This window comes from Haliotis rufescens, unplaced genomic scaffold, assembly GCF_023055435.1.
Source record: "Haliotis rufescens isolate VD_foot unplaced genomic scaffold, xgHalRufe1.0.p SCAF_4, whole genome shotgun sequence".
In the NCBI taxonomy this organism is placed as follows: Eukaryota; Metazoa; Mollusca; class Gastropoda; order Lepetellida; family Haliotidae; genus Haliotis; species Haliotis rufescens.
Window position 1 is genome coordinate 34,617,550 of NW_025964112.1, and position 25,271 is coordinate 34,642,820.

The following is a 25,271-nucleotide window of genomic DNA, read 5'->3' on the forward strand; positions in this document are numbered from 1 at the left end:
ACCGGACTCGAATATTTACAGGCGGTCATCACTTAGCAGAACATTGCCCCGTGCGGCGTTAAACAAAACAAACAAACCATTACTTCAAATTACACAGATATCGTCGTCTAAGCCATGACATTTCGCTGTGCAGATTAGCGTCCCTTAGATCAGCAAGGATCCGAGATGCGCCCTGGTTATGATTCGTGGTTTGTCAGTACCACATATGCCTGTGCATGCACTAGAAATATACTACACGAGATAATCGAGGGTATGTAATGAAGGTAAAGATACACACTATCTCAATACCTGCAGTGGTTGTACCGCAATTACAGTCACATCGCAATAGTGTTTTGGGCTATTGGAGATCACCTCCGTGATGTAGTGGATAGAGCGTCTGCCCGGAGAGCGAAGGATCGACCGCCCCATGCCAGACGTTATAAGATGGTTTATATTAACCACTCGAACTGCAGATACCTTTTTACCACAAGATTCGGTAGGCACAGCCTACATTCAATGTGTCCTTGGTGTGTGAAGTGTGGTAAAATATTACTCATCAGCTTCCGTAAGTTTATCCTCCTTGTTTATTGTAACACTATTTGCCACTTCAAGTATACAAGTGCTGTTACAATTTTGACTGGCTAGTTCCCGCCACTTATTCCATCGTTTGATTGTTTGTCAAAGTAGACAATAACGACGTCACAACAACGTATGTTTGCAAACAACTGTAATGTCATATTGCGGGGTTGTTCAAAATACATATTGACTGCGATTTATCACCCAAAACTGGCTACCACAGGAGATATCACTTGGGTGACGCTCGGGAAGCCTCGGAGTTTTTCACTTTTATCAAATTGTGTTGATATATTTGATATCAACAGACACTTGGGTGAGATTCTCTATTTATCACCAAAAACTGGCTTTCACTGGAGATATCCTAGGACATATTGCTACAATGAAATTGCATCACAATGCTTTACAAACAATGTGACGTCTTGCTTACCATGACATCAGAATCAAATGACGTCAGTACGACTATCACCGCTACTCCTCCTCCACGAACATCATTGGTGTTCATCGCAGTACATAATTTTAATATAAATCTTTTATATTTTCTTTGGTTCATGGATCAGTGTCATAAAATTCCGTGGAATGTGAAATCTATGAAACATTGTCCGATGACAATGATACTTGTGGTGATATATTACAATGATAAATAAAACAGGATAAAGAATAAATGAACATCACCAATGAATAAAGCGTATGTAGGACTATATACATCGTTCTTACAAATATGAGGTGCCGTTTTCACCTGAGAAAATCGGTGCCTTTACAGCCTGAACCCACCAGTACCACACACACACACACACACACACACACACACACACACACACACACTCGCTATATATTCTAGCGGAGAGAGATTTTGAAAGTTTGGGGTGATTGAAGTAATGTTCTTTATAAAACAATAATAGGTAGAACGACTAGAACGATTTTTATTGCTTGCTTCGTACAGCGATGTCCGACCTTATTATGGACATGAATCAATCTCATTAAAATCAGATCTTAGTTCTCGCTACCGCTAAACAAAGCTTTGTTTAGCGGTAGCGAGAACTAAGATCTGATTTTGATGAGATTGGGACATGAATAGGCATCAGCTTTGTTTTCAAATGGTCAAAGGGGAGATAATTCCCAAGAATAGGGTTATTCGCCCTTGTCTGTGAGTCTGCGCACTTTCAAGGAAGTGAGACAGTTTCCGTCTGGAGAGCCACAGGTCGCCAAAGACGGAAAGTATTCGCAACAATTGTAGTTGGAACGGGATTGGAAGCTTTCTTTGATGGTAACATATCGATGACGTACAGATATGACTGTAGTCTTTATTCAATGTTTATGTTTTTTGTTCAACAGAAAAGGTGCCTTTGTTTACCATGTTGACACTTGGGAGGCATTTTTTTTAACACCAATCACGGTATCTTTAAAACTATTTTTCTATTAGCGGGTGTTGTGATTGTGTATTTGAATGAGCCAGAACAGTTATTTCAAATGATAAATATGACAGTTCTCAGTCTAGAGGGTACACTTATTCAACAAGCTCCGGTCAACTTGTTCAAAGATTTCAACTATCGGTCGTCCCGACACAAACACCGAGTGGTTTTACAACAGACACAGGTCTGAAGGTGCCAAACCCCTCCCTCTAGCCACCCGGCATGCAACTTAATTTATCTTCGCATTCAATTTAAGTACTCTCGAGTAATCAGTGTACATAGCTGGTACAAATAAATTAGTTTGAGACTTTCACATTGTATGTATGACTATGAGAGTTCATAAACTTTAGGGCTAAGTAGTTTATTGATTTGTCATTCTTTGTAAGCAAAACTAAGACGAAAAATAAATTTCAACATTGAGATATTGCCATCTGAGTACTAGATAAACTTTTCATGGCATACAGCTTACTGCACTGCAGCGTCCAGAATACCACCGAACAGGGTCGGCATCCTGCATACTGGGGGTGGGCTGGGGTTGGCCAATGTTATTTCAGAGTAGACTAGAATGGTTTTTACATCTCAATTTATTGAATCGAGAGCTGCTGCTTATCATCGTCATTGGTTTCATTCAAATCGTTACAGAGTGTGCAACACCATGTCATATATCATTATATGCAAATATGATAAAAGTCAAACTTTTAAGGGCTGATAGGGGCGGTCGGGTAGCCTAGTGGTTAAAGCGTTCGCTCGTCATGCCGAAGACCCGGGTTCAATTCCTGACATGGGTCCAATATGTGGAGCCCATTTCTGGATTCCCCCACCGTGATATTGCTGGAATATTGCTAAAAGTGATGTAAAACCATACTCATTTACTTAAGGCCTGATCATATTTTCTGAAACACATAAGGCAAATGTAAACACACAAATTCAGCATTGGGTTTTACAGTTGGAATAATTTGAAACAACATCTTGTGTAAAAATATTAAGAAAAGGAAAGGATGATCATACTACCCGCACGACATTCAGAAACATATGAGTCTGCGAGTTTCTTTCTCCAAGCATGGTGAACACATTGGGAAAGTTGGCTGTGAGTGTCTCATGGATGGTGTCCTTTGGATGGAGTGCTCCAGGGTTTCTGCTTCTGGAGGAAATGAGACCACCTTTGTGGTCTAGTTGTAGAGCATCTGCCCAGAGAGTATGCATATATAAAATTTATAAATAATACTAGACAAGTGCAATAATCTTGAATCTGATTATGACATATACCCAGGACTCTATCCAAGCTTTCTATCTGACGTGATGTCACCACCGTCAACTTGAACTCTCTTGCTCATCATGCGTAGGAGTGTAATTTGATTCAGGGACTGTTTAGTGTTGTGTTATTTGCATCAGGTTCAGAGCAAAGCTTTAGTGTAAAATGAATCCAGGTTTTATATTATTTAGAATGGTGATTATAATAAACAGGAGACAGACCTAGATAACTCACTGAACATGAGTATAATGTTTGTTTTGTTTGTTTGATGTTCAACGCCACATCAATATTCTTGCTATATGACGACAATCTCTAAATAAGTGAGTTTTGACCAGACAATCCAGTGATTGATATCATCAGCATCAATCCACACAATTGGGATAATGTAACATGCATCAACCAAGTCGGCAAGCCTGACCACCTGATCCCATTAGTGGCCTCTTCAGCGTTAAGAGTCTAACAGTTTTAGACCACTAGTCCTTATAATGATAACATATAGCAAAACTCTTAAAAAAGGCAAATTTCTACTAGTCCTTATGATACCTTAACTATTGGGCAGTTTGTCAAGGACTATAGGAACAGTGCCAATTTCTAACGCTGCCTCTTGCGACAAGCATGGGTTGCTGAAGACCTTTTCTAACCGGGATCTTCTTGGGTAGCTACAACATGTGATGTCTGTTATCACTGAATGACATCATGACTGGCATCCTTATCAGTTCAATGTGGGATATGTTTGATGTGAGAACCACCTGTTGCCATGGTTTCAATAATACTGTCTATTAATTTTATCATTCGCACAGTTTCTATTTGTGTCTTGTATATCACAGTTTATAAGAAATTGAAATTTTGGGTAATCATTTTAGCTTATTTAGGTATTCTTATTTAATTGGTTTGCTTACTGATTTTGCAGTTCATTGTCAATTTTTCCTTTCATTTTTACGTGATACAAGTTGACAGTTGGTGTATGTTGCAGGCGAGATGGGTTACGAGGTGGTGCGGTTTGAGGGTGATGTAGACGAGGAGCTGATCTGCCCCATCTGCAGTGGAGTGTTGGAGGAACCCCTACAGGTAGCGCCACAGTTGTACATGGTGTACTTAGTTTACTATGCCATGCTGTATGAAGACAAAAGTTTCGATCTTGACTATGTTTGACCTGTATGGGCAAGGATACCAATGCAATTATTGTCACTGAGTGATATACTATTTTCTTCTTGCTGTTTGACATCATTCATGCAGGGGCCACAGGTGGCAAAGTCGTCTAAGGCGCGGTGATTCGCTGTGCAGAGTTGGATCCCTTGGGCACACCAGAAACCTATGATTGTGGGTTCGAATCCCTATTCAACCCGATTATGTTTCTAGGTTTGTCAGCACCATACCCATGCTTGTGGGTTTCACTGAAGTGGTAAACGTCTGAGACCTGCATCACTTCGGGCTTTCCTCCCACATTAGGCTGACACGCCGCGATATAACTGGAATGCAGTTAAAAGCGGCGTTAAACCCAACTCACTCACTCATTCATGCAACAGTTTGACTAAGATGATGTCTCCACCTGTGACATGTGAAGGAACAGTTAAACATTTTGTAGGATGTCCATTAACAAATGTTTGTTGTTTATGCGTAAGGAGGTTAATGGTGCATCATTAATTATCAAGACGAAGGTAGTGATAATTTGTGAGAAAAACACCCTTTGACCTTGTTATTAATGTGGGATTTTAAACCCCCGTATTTGATTTTCAAATAATACTTTGATATTGGGAATCTGTCTCCACATGTGACATGTGATCGGGGGGAAACCTATAGTTTTCACAGATTTGTTTTAATAATGTTGAAAGTCCTACAACAAAGCTTGGTAGTAACAAAATTAACAAAACATCTTCTTAAGGCAAGGGAGTTAACTGACTATGAAAATCCAGTTTCCACCCTCACCGAACTAGCCTGGAATTATGGAGATATATTTTGGCTGTACAAACGAGTCTGTGCATAGCCAATCAATCACAGCGAAATTGACATTGGGTTCGTAAAATGCAGTGCAGATTTTGCTCGATTGCAGGATTTGCAAAGCATGTTCTAACTTGCCATCCACAGATATTTTCCTAATCTTTTCTTGTTTCTTATCAAGGTGCTCACTTGATTTGATGCACTTGGTGAAGTATGACACGTTTTATTACAATACAGATTTTGAGTATTTATCAGATAGTCTTGACTGGGCCCTGCCATTTTGTTTTAAGCAAATGCAAGCGATATAAGAGGTGGAATCTGACGTAACTCATAGTCACCACTGGTGGCGCTACGATTGAGTCCAGAAATTCCAGCCTATTTTGGCAAGGGTGGAAACTGGACTTTTACAGTCAGTTAACTCCTTTGCCTCATGAAGATGTTCAAAGCATAGTTTGACCATACTCACTCATTCACTCGAGTTATGGGCCTCTTTAATCTTATACAAGTTTTACTGCTTACCTAAATTATACAAGACAATCAGGGCCTCAATATGCATGGTGTAACACTGTTGTGCCAAGTCCATGAAGCTTCATCATCTGTGTTAACTAACATGCTGAATTAAGTTAGAAATATTTGACTGTATGTCCCAAACTGCTATATGAATGTGTTCCAGGCACCACAATGTGAACACGCATTCTGTGCTGGCTGCATCCATGAATGGCTGACCCGCCAGCCAACCTGCCCTGTTGACCGAAGTCCTATCACATCCAACCAGCTGAAGCAGGTGCCCCGGATACTGCGCAACCTGCTGTCGCGCCTGCACATCAAGTGCGACAATGCCAGCTATGGCTGCATGGCGGTGGTCAAGCTCGACCTGCTGCAGAGTCACGTGCAGGAGTGTGAACACAACCCGAAGAAGCCTGTTCACTGTGAGCAGGGATGTGGACTCATCATCCCTAAAGATGAGCTCAAGGTGAGACACATGCAGACAGGATGGTGGTGCAAACCCTTTGTTAAAGCTTTCACTTGTCATCCCATAGGTATGCAGGGATGTGAAATCGCCACAGAAACGCGAAAAATCACGTTTTTTAAAACAGCAGTCCACGGAAAATATCATCTTCCACGTTAAAATATAAACCCATAACATGTGGATATATGTTGTATTAATATCTTATGTTTGCAATGTTGTTTTGCTTTTTTCAACAAAAGGTAAGTAAGTACAAGGTTAGTTTTTTCAATTTGCTACAACATGGGGAAAGGGTCATTGCACGCTTGTGACAGTTGTCCTTGTGTCTGGGGGATGGGGGGTGAAGTTTATGGTAGTATTGCTTCCCAGACCCAGCGGGTAGCCGGGTGCACGGAAGCTATGCCCGACCTTTTAAAAGCACTGATTTAACTTCGAAATTTTACTGCATCCGCCACCTTTGTTTATTTGACTTATTGACTTTTGCCATTGACTTATTACATCTCTTGGTGTGAATGTTGTCCAAACTGCATGAAATTGCTTAAAATGCAATCAAATGTTTAAAAAATTCAAAGACCCCCCCCCCCCTATGGTTTTCCTCTTTTTTTGGGGGGGGAAAACATACTCACATCCCTGGGTATGGGTTCAAATAACTCTCAAATTCTCCCTTTATTGGTTCAATTCTCACTATGGGTTCAATTCTCTCTCTCTCTCTCTCTCTCTCTCTCTCCGCTTTTATCTTTCTATTTCTCCTTTGTATGGGTTCAATTCTCTCTCTCTGCTTCTCTCTTTCTAACTCTCTCCTTCGTATGGGTTCAATTCTATCTCTCTCTCTCTTTTTCTCTCTGCTTCTCTATTTCTATTTCTCCTTTGTGTGGGTTCAGTTCTCTCTCTCTCTGCATTTCTATTTCTGACTCTCCTTCGTATGGGTTCAATTCTCTCTCTCTCTTTCTCTCTGCGTCTCTATTTCTAACTTTCCGCTTCTTTCTTTCTATTTCTCTCCTTTGTATGGGTTCAATTCTCTCTCTCTGCTTCTCTCTTTCTAACTCTCCTTCGTATGGGTTCAATTCTCTCTCTTTCTCTCTCTCTCTGCTCTCTCTTTCTAACTCTTTCCTTTGTATAGGTTCAATTTTCTCTCTCTCTGCTTCTCTCTTTCTAACTCTCTCCTTTATGTGGGTTAAATTCTCTCTGGGTTCAACTCTCTCTCTCTCTGCTTCTCTCTTTCTATCTCTCCTTCCTATGGGTTCAATTCTCTCTCTCTCTCTTTCTCTCTGCTTCTCTATTTCTAACTTTCTGCTTCTCTCTTTCTATTTCTCTCCTTTGTATGGGTTCAATTATCTCTCTCTGCTTCTCTCTTTATTGGTTCAATTCTCACTATGGGTTCAATTCTCTCTCTCTGCTTCTCTATTTCTAACTCTCTCTCTCTCTCCGCTTTTATCTTTCTATTTCTCCCTTGTATGGGTTCAATTCTCTCTCTCTTCTCTCTTTCTAACTCTCCTTCGTATGGGTTCAATTCTCTCTCTCTGCTTCTCTCTTTCTAACTCTCCTTTGTATAGGTTCAATTTTCTCTCTCTCTGCTTCACTCTTTCTAACTCTCTCCTTCGTATGGGTTCAATTCTCTCTCTCTCTTTCTCTCTCTTTCTCTCTCTCTCTGCTTCTCTCTTTCTAACTCTCCTTTGTATAGGTTCAATTTTCTCTCTCTCTGCTTCTCTCTTTCTAACTCCTTCGTATGGGTTCAATTCTCTCTCTCTCTTTCTCTCTCTCTCTCTGCTTCTCTCTTTCTAACTCTCCTACGTATAGGTTCAATTTTCTCTCTCTCTGCTTCTCTCTTTCTAACTCTCTCCTTCGTATGGGTTAAATTCTCTCTCTCTCTCTCTGCTTTTCTCTTTCTAACTCTCCTTTGTATAGGTTCAATTTTCTCTCTCTGCTTCTCTCTTTCTAACTCTCTTTTGTATGGGTTCAATTCTCTCTCTCTCTCTGCTTCTCTCTTCCTAACTCCTTATAGGTTCAATTTTCTCTCTCTCTGCTTCTCTCTTTCTAACTCCTTTGTATGGGTTCAATTCTCTCTCTCTTTCTCTCTCTCTCTCTCTCTCTCTGCTTCTCTTCTTTCTAACTCTCTCCTTCGTATGGGTTCAATTCTCTCTCTCTGCTTCTCTCTTTCTAACTCCTTCGTATGGGTTCAATTCTCTCTCTCTCTCTCTTTCTCTCTCTGCTTCTCTCTTTCTCTCTCTGCTTCTCTTTCTAACTCTCTCCTTCGTATGGGTTCAATTCTCTCTTTCTCTCTCTGCTTCTCTCTTTCTAACTCTCCTTCGTATGGGTTCAATTCTCTCTCTCTTTCTCTCTCTCTCTGCTTCTCTCTAACTCTCCTTCGTATAGGTTCAATTTTCTCTCTCTCCCTGCTTCTCTCTTTTTAACTCTCCTTAGTATGGGTTCAATTCCCTCTCTGATGACAGTGTAAGTATTTGGTTAATGGTTTGGCTGTTTTTTGTACACAGGACCATAACTGCACTCGAGAGCTGCGCAATATCGTGATGCAGCTGCAGCAGAAGATGCAGGAGATGCAGTCCGAGAACGCTGAACAGAAACTGGCCCTGAATGAACAAAAACGAGAAATACAACTCTTGAAGGTACAGTTCGACATGTTGTAGGATGTCAATTAACAAATGTTTGTTGTTTGTGCGTATGGAGGTTAATGATGGAGTAGGAATTATCAGGACTAATGCAGTGATAATTTATGGGAAAAACACCCTTTGACCTTGTCATAAATGTGGAATTTTTAACACCCATTATTTGATTTTCAAATAACAGTTTGATATTGTGAATCTGACAAATAATTGTCACCAGAAAAGTAACTTAATGTGAATGTTATAAAAGTGATAACAATGTATTCTTGCAGGAGTACATGAGATCAATGCGTGTGTCTAATCCGCGGATGAGAGAAATTCAGGCAACCATGGAGAATGAAGATGTCATCAGGTAAACTGCCACAGACATCTTTAATCACAATTAAGACTTTTTCATTATGTACATGTTATAACTTATCCTATCTCAAACTGTGCATTTCTTCCTTCTTCTTTCAAAACGAGCTTGAACAAAGTTCCAGCTTCTAAAACAATTCAACTGAACACATCCCAGCATCAGGCATATTCAGGTACAAGGTGCATCTGAAATTATTCCATGATAACAGTAGTGGTGGTGTGGTGGCCTTGTGGTTAATTTGTTCCCTCGTCACTTTGAAGGCCCGGGTTTGATTCTCCACGTGGGTAAAATGCGTGGAGCCCGTTTCTGGTGTCCCCTGTCGTGATAATGGCATTCAGAACTATGAAATAGATGGAAATGAATGAAATCAGTGGTTTCCCATTTCCCAATGGAACTGATCTGTTGTTCAGCCAAAGCTTATACCAGTTTGCTCTTTGTTGTACGAATAAGAATGCCTTAATCATTACAAAATTTTGAAACAATTAAAAAATTGATAGTTATGGAATTCAGTGGTTAATTGGAAACATATATTTGACTACATTTTGGTTTATGGCCTAGTTAAAACTGTTCTTTCAAGAGTTTTACTTGGACATAAACCTTGAATCATCTCTGATAAAATTTGTAATTTGCCTCCTGCACCTAGGCATATTGACCATGAAATGTTTTGGAAGAAGACAAACCATGTAAGGGCCAGTGTCTTGTATTAAAAGTCTGGCTAGTTATAAGTTATCAGTGACTGTGTGTAATGAGGGGCACCGGTGGCCCAGTCGTCTAAGGCTCCTTAATTTGCTGTACAGAGTTGCATCCCTTGTACACTCCAGAAACCTATGGTTGTGGGTTCGAATCCAAATTTGTTTCTAGGTTTGTCAGCACCATACCCATGAGTTTCCCCAATGTGGTAAACGCCTGCATTACTTCGGGCATTCCTCCCACATATCACTGACACGCTGTCATATAACTGGAATACTGTTCAAAGTTTAAAGTCGCTCATTGTATATAATGAACTATTTGTCTTGTGAATATGTGAAACAATGTCACCATGTTCAGAGGAACATTCTGACCATGTACTGTGAAACATTCTGACCCTGAAACATTTTCAGGTGGGTGGGGAGCCTGCAGGCGGCCCGGGTGACGCGGTGGGGTGGAATGATATCTACCCCCGATGCTGTGCTACAAGCTGTCATCAAGAGGGCGCTGATTGACAGTGGCTGCCCCACACATATAGTCAACGAGCTGATGGAGAATGCCCATGAGAGGAGGTGGCCAACGGGGCTCAGTACACTAGAAACTCGACAGTTAAACAGACGGCAGTATGAAAATTATATAACAAAGAGAATTCCGGGTAAGTGGTTCAAATTACTTGAAATTATCACAACATTTTTTTTGTTTTTGGCTTTTTTTTTCAGTGTGCGTTCTTATGTATTGGATAATGTGTTTGCTTTGTAATAATTGTTTGAAAATATATAAAATGATTTTATGACACTTCATTCATTTATCATGTGTAATAACTCATATGATGCTCTCAGGGGTACAGACATAGCATGCCTTGATCTTGCAAGTTACAAATGACATTAGTACATTTTCAAGAAAAATATCAACTTTGATGAGACATTTATATGTATCAATATCAAATTTGAATAAACCTTTTTTGATAAAATAAGTCAATTACTCAATGTCTTAGAAAATAAAATGATCTGAAATCCCTCCAAAACTAATTTATTATGGGAGGCCGTTTTGGAATTTTGTTGCCAGTTGACAAGCCAGGAGGTATTCTAGAAACAAACCCTAGGTATTTACACAGTGGCATTTAGACAGTGTACCATAACATGTTAACATGCTCAAAGCACTTGTTCTTATCATAAATTTTCAGTGCATGTTTAGCTTGTATTTTAGTTAAGATGCTGTCATGTGAATAGCAGTACATGGGAAGTCTTCAATAGTCAAGGTCTTCAGTGTGTTGTAAACATTCTGATTTGTGTTCATCATGTTCGATATTACAACAATAGCAGCTTGTATTTCAAATTCAAACCAAGGTACAATCTGGAGGGGACACCTGATGCTGTCCAGCAACATACAGATTTTGACAGTGAACATTATGTATCCACCCCTTCTGCTCTACTATATTGAAGGATGCATGGACTGAATGCAGTTGTGTTTTGGTGATGATCATATGATGAGTTTGTTTAGGATTTAATGAAACTTCATTCATTTTCTAGTTGATAGGTGAGGGGAGTGTCTGTCTTTGTTCACGCCTCATGTCCAGTGTGTGTTTCATGAAACTAAGCATTTATCTAACAAGGACAAAACGTTTTGGGTTTTGGGGTCATTTCGAAAACAGATCCTCTGTGGCGTTTACTCATTTCAAACATACTGACTACTCAGTGACGACTTTTGATATTCAGTGGCTTTGTAAGCCATCATTTTGACTTCCTGACCAGCGTGACTAACTGTCCTAGTTAGAATGTGGTGTTATGGCATGTTTTTCACTCATCCACTAAGTCCTGATTTTCCCTGCTTGTTTCAACCAATTTACTGGCCCACTAGACAAAAGCGAGTGAAGTTTGATCCTGCCACCACTTTTATGTTTCTATTGGCCTAAGCGATTGGTGCTGTACAATATTTTAGTAAAATTTATGGTTGAAAAAGGTGTTAACACTGTAACACTGTAACACTGTGTTTGTGCAGGCAAGCAGGCGGTGGTGGTGATGGCGTGTGAGAACCAGCATATGCCGGAGGACCTGATTATGGAGCCGGGTCTAGTCATGATCTTCGCTCATGGAGTAGAATGATTCTCTGCTCTGGTATAGCTTTAATGAAGGTACGTGAGGCATTGTTGAAGCTAGGTAATCATTGCGTAGCAATTTCATACACAGTTTGGATGAAAATAGTTTCCAATACCTTTATTTTTATGAAGTCATGAATGTACTGACTAGTGGAAGTGAAGCTCAAGAATAGGCCATCCGCATTATGTAGTTTTTTACTTTTCTTATAACTAGTTATAAATTTTCTTGTATTTATATCATTTCTAAGACTATAACTTTCATTTTTTGAAATCTGATACCCTGGTACACCATGTACAGTCCTTTGCCATGAGCTTACTGTGGTAGAGTTAACAGGTGCACTTATTGAGAATATCTGTAAAATGCTTACCCTTCACTTTATTGGTGTTGCAATTACAAGACTGGGCCCCATTTCACAAAGCGATCTTAGCGCTAAGATGATCATAACTTCCATACTTAAACATGGCTTATGATAGTCGAGCCGCTGCGCCACTTTGGGGAACGGGGCCCTGATAGATAGATAAGACAATTCTCGCTGACTACATCCTGCAAACTTCATTGTGAAATATTCTTCCTCTGTAGATATTTGAAGGAAGAACCACATCTCTGATCTCTGTGATGTACTTCTACCTGTGAAGACCAACCGGATGCACACTCTGTCCATGTTAACAGCAGGCTACTGGAGGCCAGTCACTAACCGGTTATGAACTCTCATTAAGATGGATGTCCTTCACACGCCCTGCACTCAGCATGGTCTACTGTCACTCCTTGGGACCCTGAGTCTCCTGCCTTGTTCAGTCTGTTTGCCAAATGTCAGCTGGTTCTTTCCACTTGGGGATTTGCCCAGATGTGTGTTGCATCCAAAGGGCATGATTGTCTATTAAACATGTTAAAGGGAAACAATGTGATGGGGTGAATCTTTAACAGCCAGGCTGTCCTGTGTCCTAGGATTTGAGTAAGCTGACAAATAGCATTTTGCCCACCTTAGCTCCTCTTGTCACAGTTTTACTTTACAGGTTGTCAGATTGTCCCTGCAGAGGAGGAGATATTGTAGAGGTAATATAAATATCATTTACAGTTTGTGGAACAAGCATTGGTATGTTAGGGGTATAATGTAGATGTACAACTTGTTATATGGTGAATGATTTTTTTTTGCAAGATCAGTGCATATAAGTATGTTTGCTATTTTAGACACATCCTATACCATGTTTTCACTTGATGTTTATTAATCAGAAGCGAATGATAAAAGAAAATACATTTGATATTTTAAACACATTCATTACCATGTTGACACTGAATGTTTATCAATTAAATATGATGCACCTCTCTTATTTTATATTTTTCGGGAAATACTAAATTTTAATTAAATTTTATGGAACAGACCATAAACATAAAACAGACCTATATATCCATGTACATTTGCAATTTTTGCATTAACTAGTGCTGTTCTAAGGATTTAATACATTTCAATAAAAGGAATTAGCTTTTCTCATTTGGTACGATACACAAATGACATGCGAATTGTATCACATTTTTCCCAGTTTGCCCATTGTTTGTTCACTGGCATGACTAGACAAATGCCTGTTTCCTTGATTGAGGACATCCTGGTACCTGGATGCAACACATAGGTGATGAAGTTACTGGTAGTTTTAGTTGGAGTCAGTCTCTTGTTGGGTACAGCCATCTCAGCATTATACAGTCATATACTTACAAAGCACTCAACAGCAGGTCACATTGTAGGGGTACGGGTGGCCTAGTCGTATAAGGTGCTGCAGTTTGCTCCGCAGAATTGCACCCCTTTGGCACACCAGAACTCGTGAGTTCAAATCCCAGTTCACCCCTTTTATGTTTCTAGGTTTGTCAGCACCATACCCATGCACATGGGTTTCATTGAAGTGGTAAACGTCTGAGAACTGCATCACTTCGGGCTTTCCTCCCACATTTAGCTGACATGTCGTGATATAACTGAAATACTGTTCAAACCAGCGTTAAACCCACCTTACTCACTGACTCTTGCTTCAGGTTTTTATGACAACTTCCATGTGGAAAGAATCCTCTCTGTTTCTGTGAGGACACCTCCAGACCAATGTCTTCAAGATCTGACATAGACCGAGTCTGATTACGATGTGCTAGTCCAAGCAGGGTTGTGTTGTATAGCTAATAACGATTGTTTCTTGATTGTGATACGAGTGATGCTAGATGATGTACAGACCTATATAATGATGCACACTTTGGAATTTCTGCTGTAAAATAGTGCTTTATGTGGATTGTATGCAGTGAGTCCATGATTAATATTTGGGCATGTTAAAGTAGCGTTTTCATGTTTATGTTTCATGCTTTTCAGGTAATGTTTTGCAAATTTCATTTGTCTTTGTCCATTGAACCAACAAATCAATCAAGTACATTCCTAGGTGATGTTTGTATTAGGGACCGTCCATTAATAATGGAGGAACTTTTTATGGGCAGGGTTTAGATAATATTGAAAGAGCCCTTCATTTTATCATGTTGTCTTTTCTATCAATAGTTTTTTTTTTATGGTGAATATTATTTGGACTTTTCTAACTACCCAACTGAGGACATGACACTTCTTTTTTTGGTTTTGATAACAACTTTAGTTTTTTATTCCTTTTTTGTGGTTGCTTCTTGCATTTCATGTCTTTATGTTCAGATCTTTATGTGTACCCTCATTGTTTTAATTCCCACCCTTCACCCCATATTATAGACTGGTCCCTTGCATGTAAGTATGACTAATTGAGACTTTGTGTAATCGAATTGTCATCTGCATGCAAACACGTCTTAGGCTATTCAGAACAAGGTATTCTCCCTGGAGACTGAAAAGGATTGACTTATGACCTGGTCCCCATTACACAATAGGCTGTTACTGCTATGACTTTCACAAGTCAGTGTTAGAGTTAAAATCGTCTTAGCGCTAAGAGTACTGTTTGAAATAGGACTCTGAAGGCATATGGTAGAGAAGGAAGACACTTGAGTGCAGTCTCGTCAGAAAGATGAACTAGTCTTAGCCTGTTTGGTTCAATACTGAATCAATAGACTATATTTTTGAACATTTACACCCAATACACATGATACAAGAATACTTTCATTCATCGTTGCTTGAAGACAAAGCCTAAGTGTACTTAAGAAAATGGGGAGCTATCCTGAGGCCATATTTTATTTATATTTGTTTGCTTATGTTCAAATTGCAAATTCAAGTATGGATCAAATAAGTAGTCATTTGTTTTAGGTATATTGGAATACATGTATTGCAAGTATATTTTCACTTTGGCCTGAGAATAATGCCTTTTGATTTATTTTAGTTGCACACTGAAGGTCCAGTGTTGAGAAAAGGAACTGACAAGTGAATGTGATATTTAACATTTAATCCAAGCAAAACATACTTCAGTTGTTTAGTCCAGTCCTGTACATTCTATTGTATTGTGTTTCAGTGTAGCTTGTGTTGACTTATTTATCTTGTACAGTTTCAAAATATATATGTTCATTTTTGTGCGATGTGAGACTGTTTTATGTTGTTTCATTTACCATACACCTTGATTGAATTTAGAAGTTGGCGAGGTGAACAAGTACAAGTTTGTATGGACAAACAACTTCTATATTACAGCTTAGATGACTTTGTTTTGGTGTAGACAAGCGTTTGCTGATAAAAGTGTAAGAATCTACCCCAAAGCCAAGTCGCTGCTTGTAATAGAAGTTGTATATACAGAAGAACTTCTCCTTGTTTTCCATACACATGTGAACATTTTGAGTGCATAGTTCATTTCAGAGTGCTTGCATTGCATTTCAGACACCATATTGATTTGCATTTAGAAATGAGGTCCACTGTATGCAGGATATGATCTTGTTTACAATTCATCTTCTTCTCAGGGTTTATGAACAGTTGAAATACTTATCCTTGCATTAACTTTCCCTGAATAAACTCTGTGGGTTAAGACAAAATCAGCTTGAATGACAAACTTGAGTAGCAGTCTGAAAGATGTCAGAGGGAGTGAGTGAGTGAGTGAGTGAGTGAGTGAGTATGGTTTTTCGCCGCTTTTAGCAATATTCCAACAATATCACGGTGGGGGACACCAGAAATGGGCATCACACTTTGTACCCACGTCGAGAATTGAACCCGGGTATTCGACATGATGAGCGAACACTTTAACCCCTAGGCTACCCTACTGCCCTGAAAGATGTCAGAAACTGTGCCAATGGGAATTACATTCACCACTCAATGCATGTTACTTAGTCATCGTCAGGTTCATAATGTGGATGTAATTAGAATTCACTTACCACAATATATCTTCAACCTGTTATTCTTCTGCTGTGATGGCCGAAAATAATTGTCTTGTTGGAATATTTGTTACCTCTGCATTATCCATTAGTTAGCCAACATGAACGTTTCTGCAGTGGTTAGGACAGGATGTTCCAGTAGGAAAGCTTTGTACTCAAGTTTCAGTATGTCGGTGCACATTTTAACCTTACATTTTCACTCTTATGGAAGGGGGCGGTAGCCTAGTGGTTAAAGCATTCCCTCGTCACACTGAAGACCTGGGTTCGATTCCCAACATGGGTACAATGTGTGAAGCCCATTGTGATATTGCTGGGATATTGCTAAAAGCGGCGTAAAACCATACTCACTCATTCACTGATTCTTATGGAAGATCTATTCATTCAGTTTAGTTCTGGGTTCTTATCAAAGATGTTTCCTACTGATCCTCTAGGGCCTGTGGTGTAGCCTCATGGGTCATTCATTAGTCACAACTGCTGTTGTTTATTACAAATGTGTTGGCTTAAGGTGGTAGAGGTGACTGATATTTCACTGATAACAATGAAAATCAATATAGGTAATAGGCTTTGATTGCTTAGTTCGACAATATTGCACTGAATACAATGTTAAAATACAATGTTATGTACCTCTGAATTTATGAAAATAAGAACTTAAAGAAGAAGAACAAAGTATTGATTTCTTCAAAATTTGCCTGCCAAAAAGTGTCATAGATAAATCCCATCCATCAACAATATTCAGTATTGTATGGACCACTATGAGCCATTCCTCGTGAAGGAGTCCCCTGTACCCTGAACATTGTGTTCAGTTATCACTCTATTCAGCCGAGTGTGTTTCCATATTGTAATATGAGTAATAATAATTGTATTAGGCGAGCTCTTATATATCATGAATTAGGAATTAAAGCTGTATTCTGAAAGCATTCGTCCAGCAATATAAATATTTTATATTGCATATATATGATATTTAAGATACAGAAACATGCAAAGGTAACAATCTATGTATCTGATAATGTCACTCTTAAAGTAATGGATGTTTAAGACTTTGGTTCATTCACTAATGTAGCTTTAAAAACCACATAAAAATTCAAAGTTTGAGTGAAATGCCGAAATTATCATACCGGGGGTATTGTGCCAAATGACTGGTGCCATGTTGGTCCACAGAAACATGGCACCACCTTGGGAATCTGTTATCTAAGCATATTGGGAATATTAGTCAGTAGTTTATTGAGAAAGAAGGCATTGCACCAATGTGTGGAGCTTGAAGTGATTTCTGCTCGGCAACATTTGCATCCTGGTTGGTTCATTATAAAGTTTATCGGATTGGTTTATCACATCGATAATACTAGCCATTATATGATCATGTTTATTATGTTAGGAGAAGTAGATATGGCTAAATGTGCTGCCAGCCAAATCCCATTACTGTATAAGGGGAAGGAGCCTTGTGCCTCGTGTGATAGAAGTGTTTATAGATGAACAGTCCTCCAAACAAGGCGTATATGTTCCTTTGGCATTATATTATTGGCATCACTTGTGTAAGTTTAAACATATTTGATGTCTGCAGCTCCATTGGGAAAACAACATTCCACTCTGTTACAGGGTTACATGGGTTCAATGGACCAGATGCATGGAACATTGGCCAAAAGTGTTCGAAGATTAGAGATTCAGTTCTTGACTGTGGGTTTAGCTGTGGGGTCAGTAACAAAAATCAGATAGACAAGGAGGGGAGTCACAATCATGGGAATGCCAGATAAAACTGGCAGAATAATCATGATATTAATGCAGGTTTTCATTATCATTTAAATGTTACCCTCTCATTGTTAACTTGTTTTGAATAATGTTATGTCTTTAGATACTCTTAAGGTCATATTACCTCTCTCCTAACTCCGCGACATGTAATGCGGCAACAACAGAGGAAGGTGAGATGAAGCCATTTTGAAAAGGGGGGAGGGGGTGCACACTACCCCAGTGAACAAAGACACAAAAAGGGCAGGACACCCCCTTGTTCTTCCAGCAAGCAACACCACAGGTGCCTGTGTTATTAGCAAAGGTCTGGCTAAACCTTCTCTGTTACAGTGAACAGAATATACTGTCATTGGTAGAAGGCAAGTATTGGTCATGTATGTTATCAAGCTACAAGTGTTGATTAGTATGAACAATCCTGAAAGATTATCATTTTTAATGGCAGTCAACTAGCTTGTTACTAACATGATTTGGTTGGTACTGTCAACAAGATGGTGCACTGTTTGGTTGGTACTGTCAACAAGATGGTGCACTGTTTGGTTGGTACTGTCAACAAGATGGTGCACTGTTTGGGTTGGTACTGTCAACAAGATGGTGCACTGTTTGGTTGGTACTCTCTGCAAGATGGTGCACTGTTTGGGTTGGTACTCTCTACAAGATGATGCACTGTTTGGTTGGTACTGTCAACAAGATGGTGCACTGTTTGGGTTGGTACTCTCTACAAGATGGTGCACTGTTTGGGTTGGTACTCTCAACAAGATGGTGCACTGTTTGGGTTGGTACTCTCTACAAGATGGTGCACTGTTTGGTTGGTACTCTCAACAAGATGGTGCACTGTTTGGTTGGTACTCTCTACAAGATGGTGCACTGTTTGGGTTGGTACTCTCAACAAGATGGTGCACTGTTTGGTTGGTACTCTCTACAGGATGGTGCACTGTTTGGGCTGGTACTCTCAACAAGATGGTGCACTGTTTGGTTGGTACTCTCTACAAGATGGTGCACTGTTTGGGTTGGTACTCTCAACAAGATGGTGCACTGTTTGGTTGGTACTCTCTACAGGATGGTGCACTGTTTGGGCTGGTACTCTCAACAAGATGGTGCACTGTTTGGTTGGTACTCTCTACAAGATGGTGCACTGTTTGGGTTGGTACTCTCAACAAGATGTTGCACTGTTTGGGTTGGTACTCTCAACAAGATGGTTCACTGTTTGGGTTGGTACACTTTCAATGAGATAACATTAATGACCCTTAAGTTGGGATTGATATTTGTACATTACATGAATGTGAATGCTTTTTGAAAAACAACTTGTGTTTTTCTTTTCATTTTCATATTAGAAGTTTGATGCATGTGCGTTGTTGTTATCATGTGAGGTGTTTCTGGATAATAGCATTGGATGCTTTGTTTTGTTGGTACTGCAGTATCCAGTAACCATGGTAGTTCATTATGAGAAGTGCTTTCAGACCAAAATGTTGATTTTTCTAGATTATTATATTCATTGAATACAGCTATTGTGTGTTACATTCGAAAAGTGCTTGAATTCTGAACGAGAGGAACAGACGTGACCTTTATGTCGAGATTCTTGTGTGAGTTCACAGAGATGGTTTGTGTGATGAATTTGTGTTGCAATGTCCTGCTGGGACATCTCCTGGGAAGGAACTGTTCAAAAGTAATGTTCCACCTCCAGAATAATTTTGATAAGAAATGAAGATGAAATATGTTTTTCACTCAGAGAAGCCAGAATCTTATTATTGTTTCATCTGGTCTTGATTATCTCATGGTGGCATTCTTGGAGTAGGTTTCAAGTCTAAATTAGGGGTTATCATTTAACTTATCAAGGACTGAGAGTGAATTGTACTTGGATGGCTGCTCACACTATCAACAACTGGTTTGCCTGATGCAGCTCAGTTTCTTTCTCAGCTGCAAAATCGCTGCCTTCTGTATAAGGCCAATTCACTGACGCTTTACAGACTGTTCCAAGACTTTTTTAATGGACAATTCATTTTGCTTGAGAATCATGATATCAACTTGAAGTATCATTCTGATAAAGTTTGTGTATATACATAAATGGAAAGCGGATCATGCTCTGAAATACTCTTAATTGTGTTAATAATTATGGAACTACGAGACTTTCCAAAAGATGTTTTGTTTCTTCTGTTCTGATCACAGGCATATTGCTACACATGACAGGAAGTTTACTATGACTGACATTGAACATGAGTATTGGTAGCTCTGTACATATATAATATTTTAATCATAAATGTACAGTAAATCATAGTCTGGTTTGTAAAAATAACTTCCTATTCTGTTTTACATGATGTTTGAAAAATGTGCCTATAAAAATATAAAAAAAATGCTGGCTTTGCTAACTATTATGTATTGTCTTGTTTTGTTTTATCTGGGTTAGAGGTACTCACTGTTCTATGGAACGTTCCATCACAGGATTGTGGTAGTCTGAGTGAAACTGTATAGCTTAATGCTGCGTGGAACACTATTTCAGTGGTATTGTGGCCACTAGATGTGGAAAGATAGCCTCAGACATTTAACACTTTGGTGAAACCCATGGTATGGTGTTAACGAACCTAAAAACATTTGGGAGAAGTTGGGGATTTGAACCCATGATCATAGGCTCCTGGCATGCCCAAGGGCCACAACTCTGTACAGGAAGTTACAATGCCTTAGATGACATATAAACCCATGCACTGGTTTTCATGTGATTTTGAAAGTTTGATTTTAATTAAATCAGACTGCGGATCCTGCTGATGGCATGTTGGCCACCTTACCAATTAATATGAAAATTGTAACCTTTTGACTTGTGTGAAAACCACAGAGCTGAATGACCTGCAACTTGGGGTCTGTTGAACAATGGTGGTACGGCAGCATGCCATGCTTGATGGAGTCATCAACGTTGTCCATGAACTGCATTATTTTGAATTTCTCCCTTAGTAACTCTTTTATTACTGGAACACTTGGAAGTATTGACCAAGAGCAGATTCAGATATTAAGAGTTTAGGCAGAGTAGTTTCCCAGTGCCCTATGCTTGTCTCATTATCCGACTGAATAGTTGAATTGTGTGACATGGCTGACTGTGTTGAGGGCACTGGTTATCTTAGTTGCGCTATGGAGTTACATCCCTTATGCATGACAGAATCCAATGATCGTGACTTCTATTTCCAGATTAGCCCCGATTCGTTCTGATTATGTTTCTAGGTTTGTCAGCACCATACCTATGATCGTGGGTTTCACAAAGTGGTAAATGTCTTAAACCTGCATTACATCATTTTATGAGCTGACATGTCATGATATACCAACTGAAACTCTGTTGATAGCAGACTTAAACTCAACACACTAATACCCCGTTCACATGCACAACATTTACTAACGTAAGTAATTTTGCACCTGTGTAACCATACATATGTGTGTGTATATTGCAAATTGACTGCGTTCACATGAAAATCAACTTAGGTGTGTAAATAAAGTATGTAAATTGTGTAAGGCACACATATTCGTCAGTCTGTTCACGACTTTCAACACAAAACAGGTAGTTTTCCAATCAAAGTTGAATTAGAAGAGAGTTACTTCACCAAAATTTTAATTTGTACACAATGTTATGACTCCTTGAAACCAAAAGAAAACACAGTTCACTCAACTCTGTATATACGCATAAAAGTTGGCAACTGTTGACAATTTGTTTGGTGTTGGCAAAAGAACAGATATTAATTAGATCATCCTCTTACGTTAACATAAACGATCACATTGCAGACATGATGCAAATTTGCTACTGGTGAAAATGTACACACATGAGTAAATGCATTCACATGACAAATATACTCACGTATGTATTTCTACACACGTATGCACATATACACATGTATTGAGGCGCATGTGAACGGGGTATTAGTCACTGGGGTAGCCTAGTGGTTGAAGTGTCAGCTCGTCACGCCAAAGACCCGGGTACAATGTGTGAAGCCCATTTCTGGTGTCCTCTGCTGTGATATTGCTGAAATATTGCTAAAAGCGGCGTAAAACCATACTTGCTGACTCACTTGCGCTCACTGAACAACAATCATCGATGAGAATGACAACTTGCCCAATAATTAACACTTTATTCAGCAAAGTTAAACAACAATAAAATTCAAATATGATCTGAAATATTGAAAAGATCCATGGTGAAAATATATGTGTATATGTCCTACATGTATCTATTAGCTTTTATCAACAGTGGACGAATATTCTGAATGATAGTTTTCATATCAAGCTGCTTTCTTAGTGCCTGCTGAGGGCAATGCAGGAATACATATCACAATTTGTATACACTGCTCAACATTTGCTGGGGATAATAGTATCACTATGGTCAGCAGTTGGTACACTGCTTATATTTAGTCAGAGGATACAAACCATGGATGAAGAATGACTACAGTCTGCCATTGCATAAGATTCTGCACATACATGTAAATCAATTCTTCTAAAAAGAAATCACCATCGTACATGTAAAAATGGCAGAGATGTTGCCCTCCAAATTCATCAACCAAATTCTCCCAGAGATGGAAACATGCAGTATTCAATTGCACAGACATGGTAGAGGTCACTTTTATAACAAAAAATATCTTAATTTGCTAAACATAACATTACACCTGCATAGATGAGTGAATGGCTGGCTATTGTGTCACAATCATGATAGGGATGTCAGTCGTCTGAATTCTGTACCAGTAACAGTTCCGCCCACTGAATGGAAGGTTCACAATGTACATGGTGTGTCGGCCAGTGCCTTGTTTTCACATATGACCTCCAAAACCTAAAAGGAGGTTTCTGTCGGTGTAAGCCGATACACCAAGGTTTCGCTTCTGACTATTTCATTACAAGTGTCTGCTTCATCCATTGTTTTTTTTATTGGGAATGTCAAGGTCAGTAATAATATATTTTGCGGTCCCAGTATCACTTCTGTTCCAAAAGCAAAGACAATGGGATTTCTGTGGGATTTCACATGGACAGTCCAAATATAGATAAATTTTTTTATGAGAATGTGTACATGCTACATTTTAATTTGTTTCAATCATCCTAACATCAACACACTTTTGTGTACAATGGCAATACACAATGGCAATATCACTTGAATACAAATATTTTTATATGTAATCAACAAATTCAAAAATGTCATGTTGATAATATCGACATTGATAAGATTTGACCTTACTTTGCAGAGAGTAATGACCTAGGTCACAGATCAGTAAACATAACATCATAATGCATAGGTACAACAGTCTGATATGTCATCATCGAGCTCATGATGGCGTGGCTGACATTTGAGAAAGAAGAGTCCAGACATTTTGCAGAACCTGATGTCCGGGCGGTAGAATTACAGCTTGTGTGTGAATATATATATAGCTTTTATATACCTATGATCAACAACACCCATTCTGACTATCTATTTCAGTGATGCTGCACTAGCATTCATTTATAGATAGTAATCCTGAGTAAGGGCAATGGATTGTATCCCACCAGCCCTCAACAGGCACATGCATATTACTCTGGGCAAGCTGTGATATACAGGTATCTATATATATATAGTTCAAACTCAATGCAATCTTTTGAAGTAAGAATAAAATAAATTCATTCATAGTTTATCTCCAGACTAGAATAGAACAATGAAATACACAGCAACCATCTATATTGGCAATAGGTGCAGAGACACAAACAACCTTAGCTCATGACTTGCTTTATGAATCCCATAACAAACTTTCACAGATATGGACAAAAAACATTAAAATATATTAGGCCAACAGCCTGTTTACAAATAGAAATACCGTATTCGACGTAATAAGCGCCCAGAGTGCTCTCAAAATAATGGGGGCTCTTATTAGAATATTATTTTGGTGAAAAAAAGATAAATTTCGTGGTGTATGCTGACAGCCTGAAATGTTTATGTATCACAGATATATTTTTCCAGAATTTAATTGCCTAGCTATAATTAAGGGTGCATATAACACACGAGTGCGTATTATACGCGAAAAAATAAGTCTTGTGTACATTGATCAATCGGAAGGGGTGCAAATTGGGATTGTTCACTAGCCAGTATATTAGCTTATATCGCTGTGGGTGCTTATTACGTCGAATACGGTAACACATTTAAAATAAATCTGCTGACCCTCCCAAACAAAAGTAAAGTGGAAAAGAAATAAAATATGAAACACACTATTTTTTATATGGTCAACTACATCCTTACCTATTCATTACTCAATTAAGTGTGCACACAATATGAAAAACCTAAAAATAAATAAAATATTTTGGTTTATTCCTTTATATTTTTCCAATCTACCAGCTTGAAATTTTCACCCCCAATATCCATAAAACAGGCAATAGAATCTGTGTTGTTCAGTGAAATGCACAGCACAGCCAGTTTCTTTCATTTTATTGTTTATTTCACTTTCAACCATTTACTTGTAACAGATTACCGGTACTTCAAAGATATATGTTTTTATATTTTGAAAAAAAATACTCTGTTAACAAAGTAATTAGGATAATAAATTTGAATATAAAAAATATCTGCCTCAAAATTGTATCCCAATTAGAGAATGTGGTGCGAGTTTGATTCCTGTTGTACCATGGAACCCAAAACTAAAATGGGTACCCGGTAGTATGTAGTGAATGTGGTTTCAGTCTATTACACCAAGAACAATGATGAGTGCTAGGCACAGCAAAATGGATCTGCATTTACTTGTGGACTTAAGCAATTTAAGTTACCATTATTTTCATTGATTATCAGTATGTGTTACTGGGCTACAGACCAGTATAAGGAGAAATAGCATTGAATCCAAAGAATATTTAAAACCTGAAGCCCTGATATGGCATGTAGGGTGAATGTGTACTGGTATACAGCACATAATTAACCTGATATGGAAATAAGATATAAAAGAAACAAAAGAAAAGAAAAAAAGAACATATAATGTTATCAGCTGTATTGAGGGAATTTTTGTTAACCTGGAATGAACACAATGGGAATAGGGTACACAATCATATATTGGGGCAAGAAAATACATGTAATACAAGAAAAGAACACCCAAATTTAAAAACCTAAACAAAATAGATAAAACAATAAAAACATAAGCACCTATTCACAAATCTTGACTAAATAATATAACCGGAAAAAAGGAATTAATATACGATGTATCTTTATGAAGCTTATACTTTACGTGGAGACTGCTCCATGCTCTTGTACCAGGGTCAGTCTAGAGCAATGAGTAACTGTTAAAGAGTCACCTATATAACAGAGCTGAAGCCTAGTCTCCCTTCAATGAGTGAGTTAGGTTTAATGACACTTTTTCCTATTATATCACAGTGTGTCATCTTGATGTGGGAGGAAAGCCCGAAGT

The 25,271-nt window shown here is 38.7% G+C and overlaps 1 protein-coding gene across 1 annotated transcript; it reads left to right on the forward strand.

Moving 5' to 3' along the window:
* Positions 1 to 1,704: 1,704 nt before the first annotated feature.
* Positions 1,705 to 20,276, forward strand: LOC124149865 (E3 ubiquitin-protein ligase NRDP1-like). Its single transcript, XM_046521690.2, has 8 exons — positions 1,705 to 1,819; positions 4,190 to 4,284; positions 5,828 to 6,127; positions 8,614 to 8,745; positions 9,015 to 9,094; positions 10,198 to 10,439; positions 11,783 to 11,915; positions 12,460 to 20,276. Exons 2-7 carry the CDS (start codon positions 4,195 to 4,197, stop codon positions 11,884 to 11,886), a joined length of 948 nt encoding a protein of 315 aa, XP_046377646.1. The 5' UTR covers positions 1,705 to 1,819; positions 4,190 to 4,194; the 3' UTR covers positions 11,887 to 11,915; positions 12,460 to 20,276.
* Positions 20,277 to 25,271: the final 4,995 nt, after the last annotated feature.

What these genes read in the sequence shown, in the direction of transcription:
- LOC124149865 (XM_046521690.2), top strand. Translation starts at nt 4,195, where the DNA reads ATGGGTTACGAGGTGGTGCGGTTTGAGGGTGATGTAGACGAGGAGCTG. An exon ending in TCCCTAAAGATGAGCTCAAG is followed by an intron (nt 6,128 to 8,613) that starts GTGAGACACATG and finishes TTTTGTACACAG; the next exon opens with GACCATAACTGCACTCGAGA. An exon ending in GAGAAATACAACTCTTGAAG is followed by an intron (nt 8,746 to 9,014) that starts GTACAGTTCGAC and finishes GTATTCTTGCAG; the next exon opens with GAGTACATGAGATCAATGCG.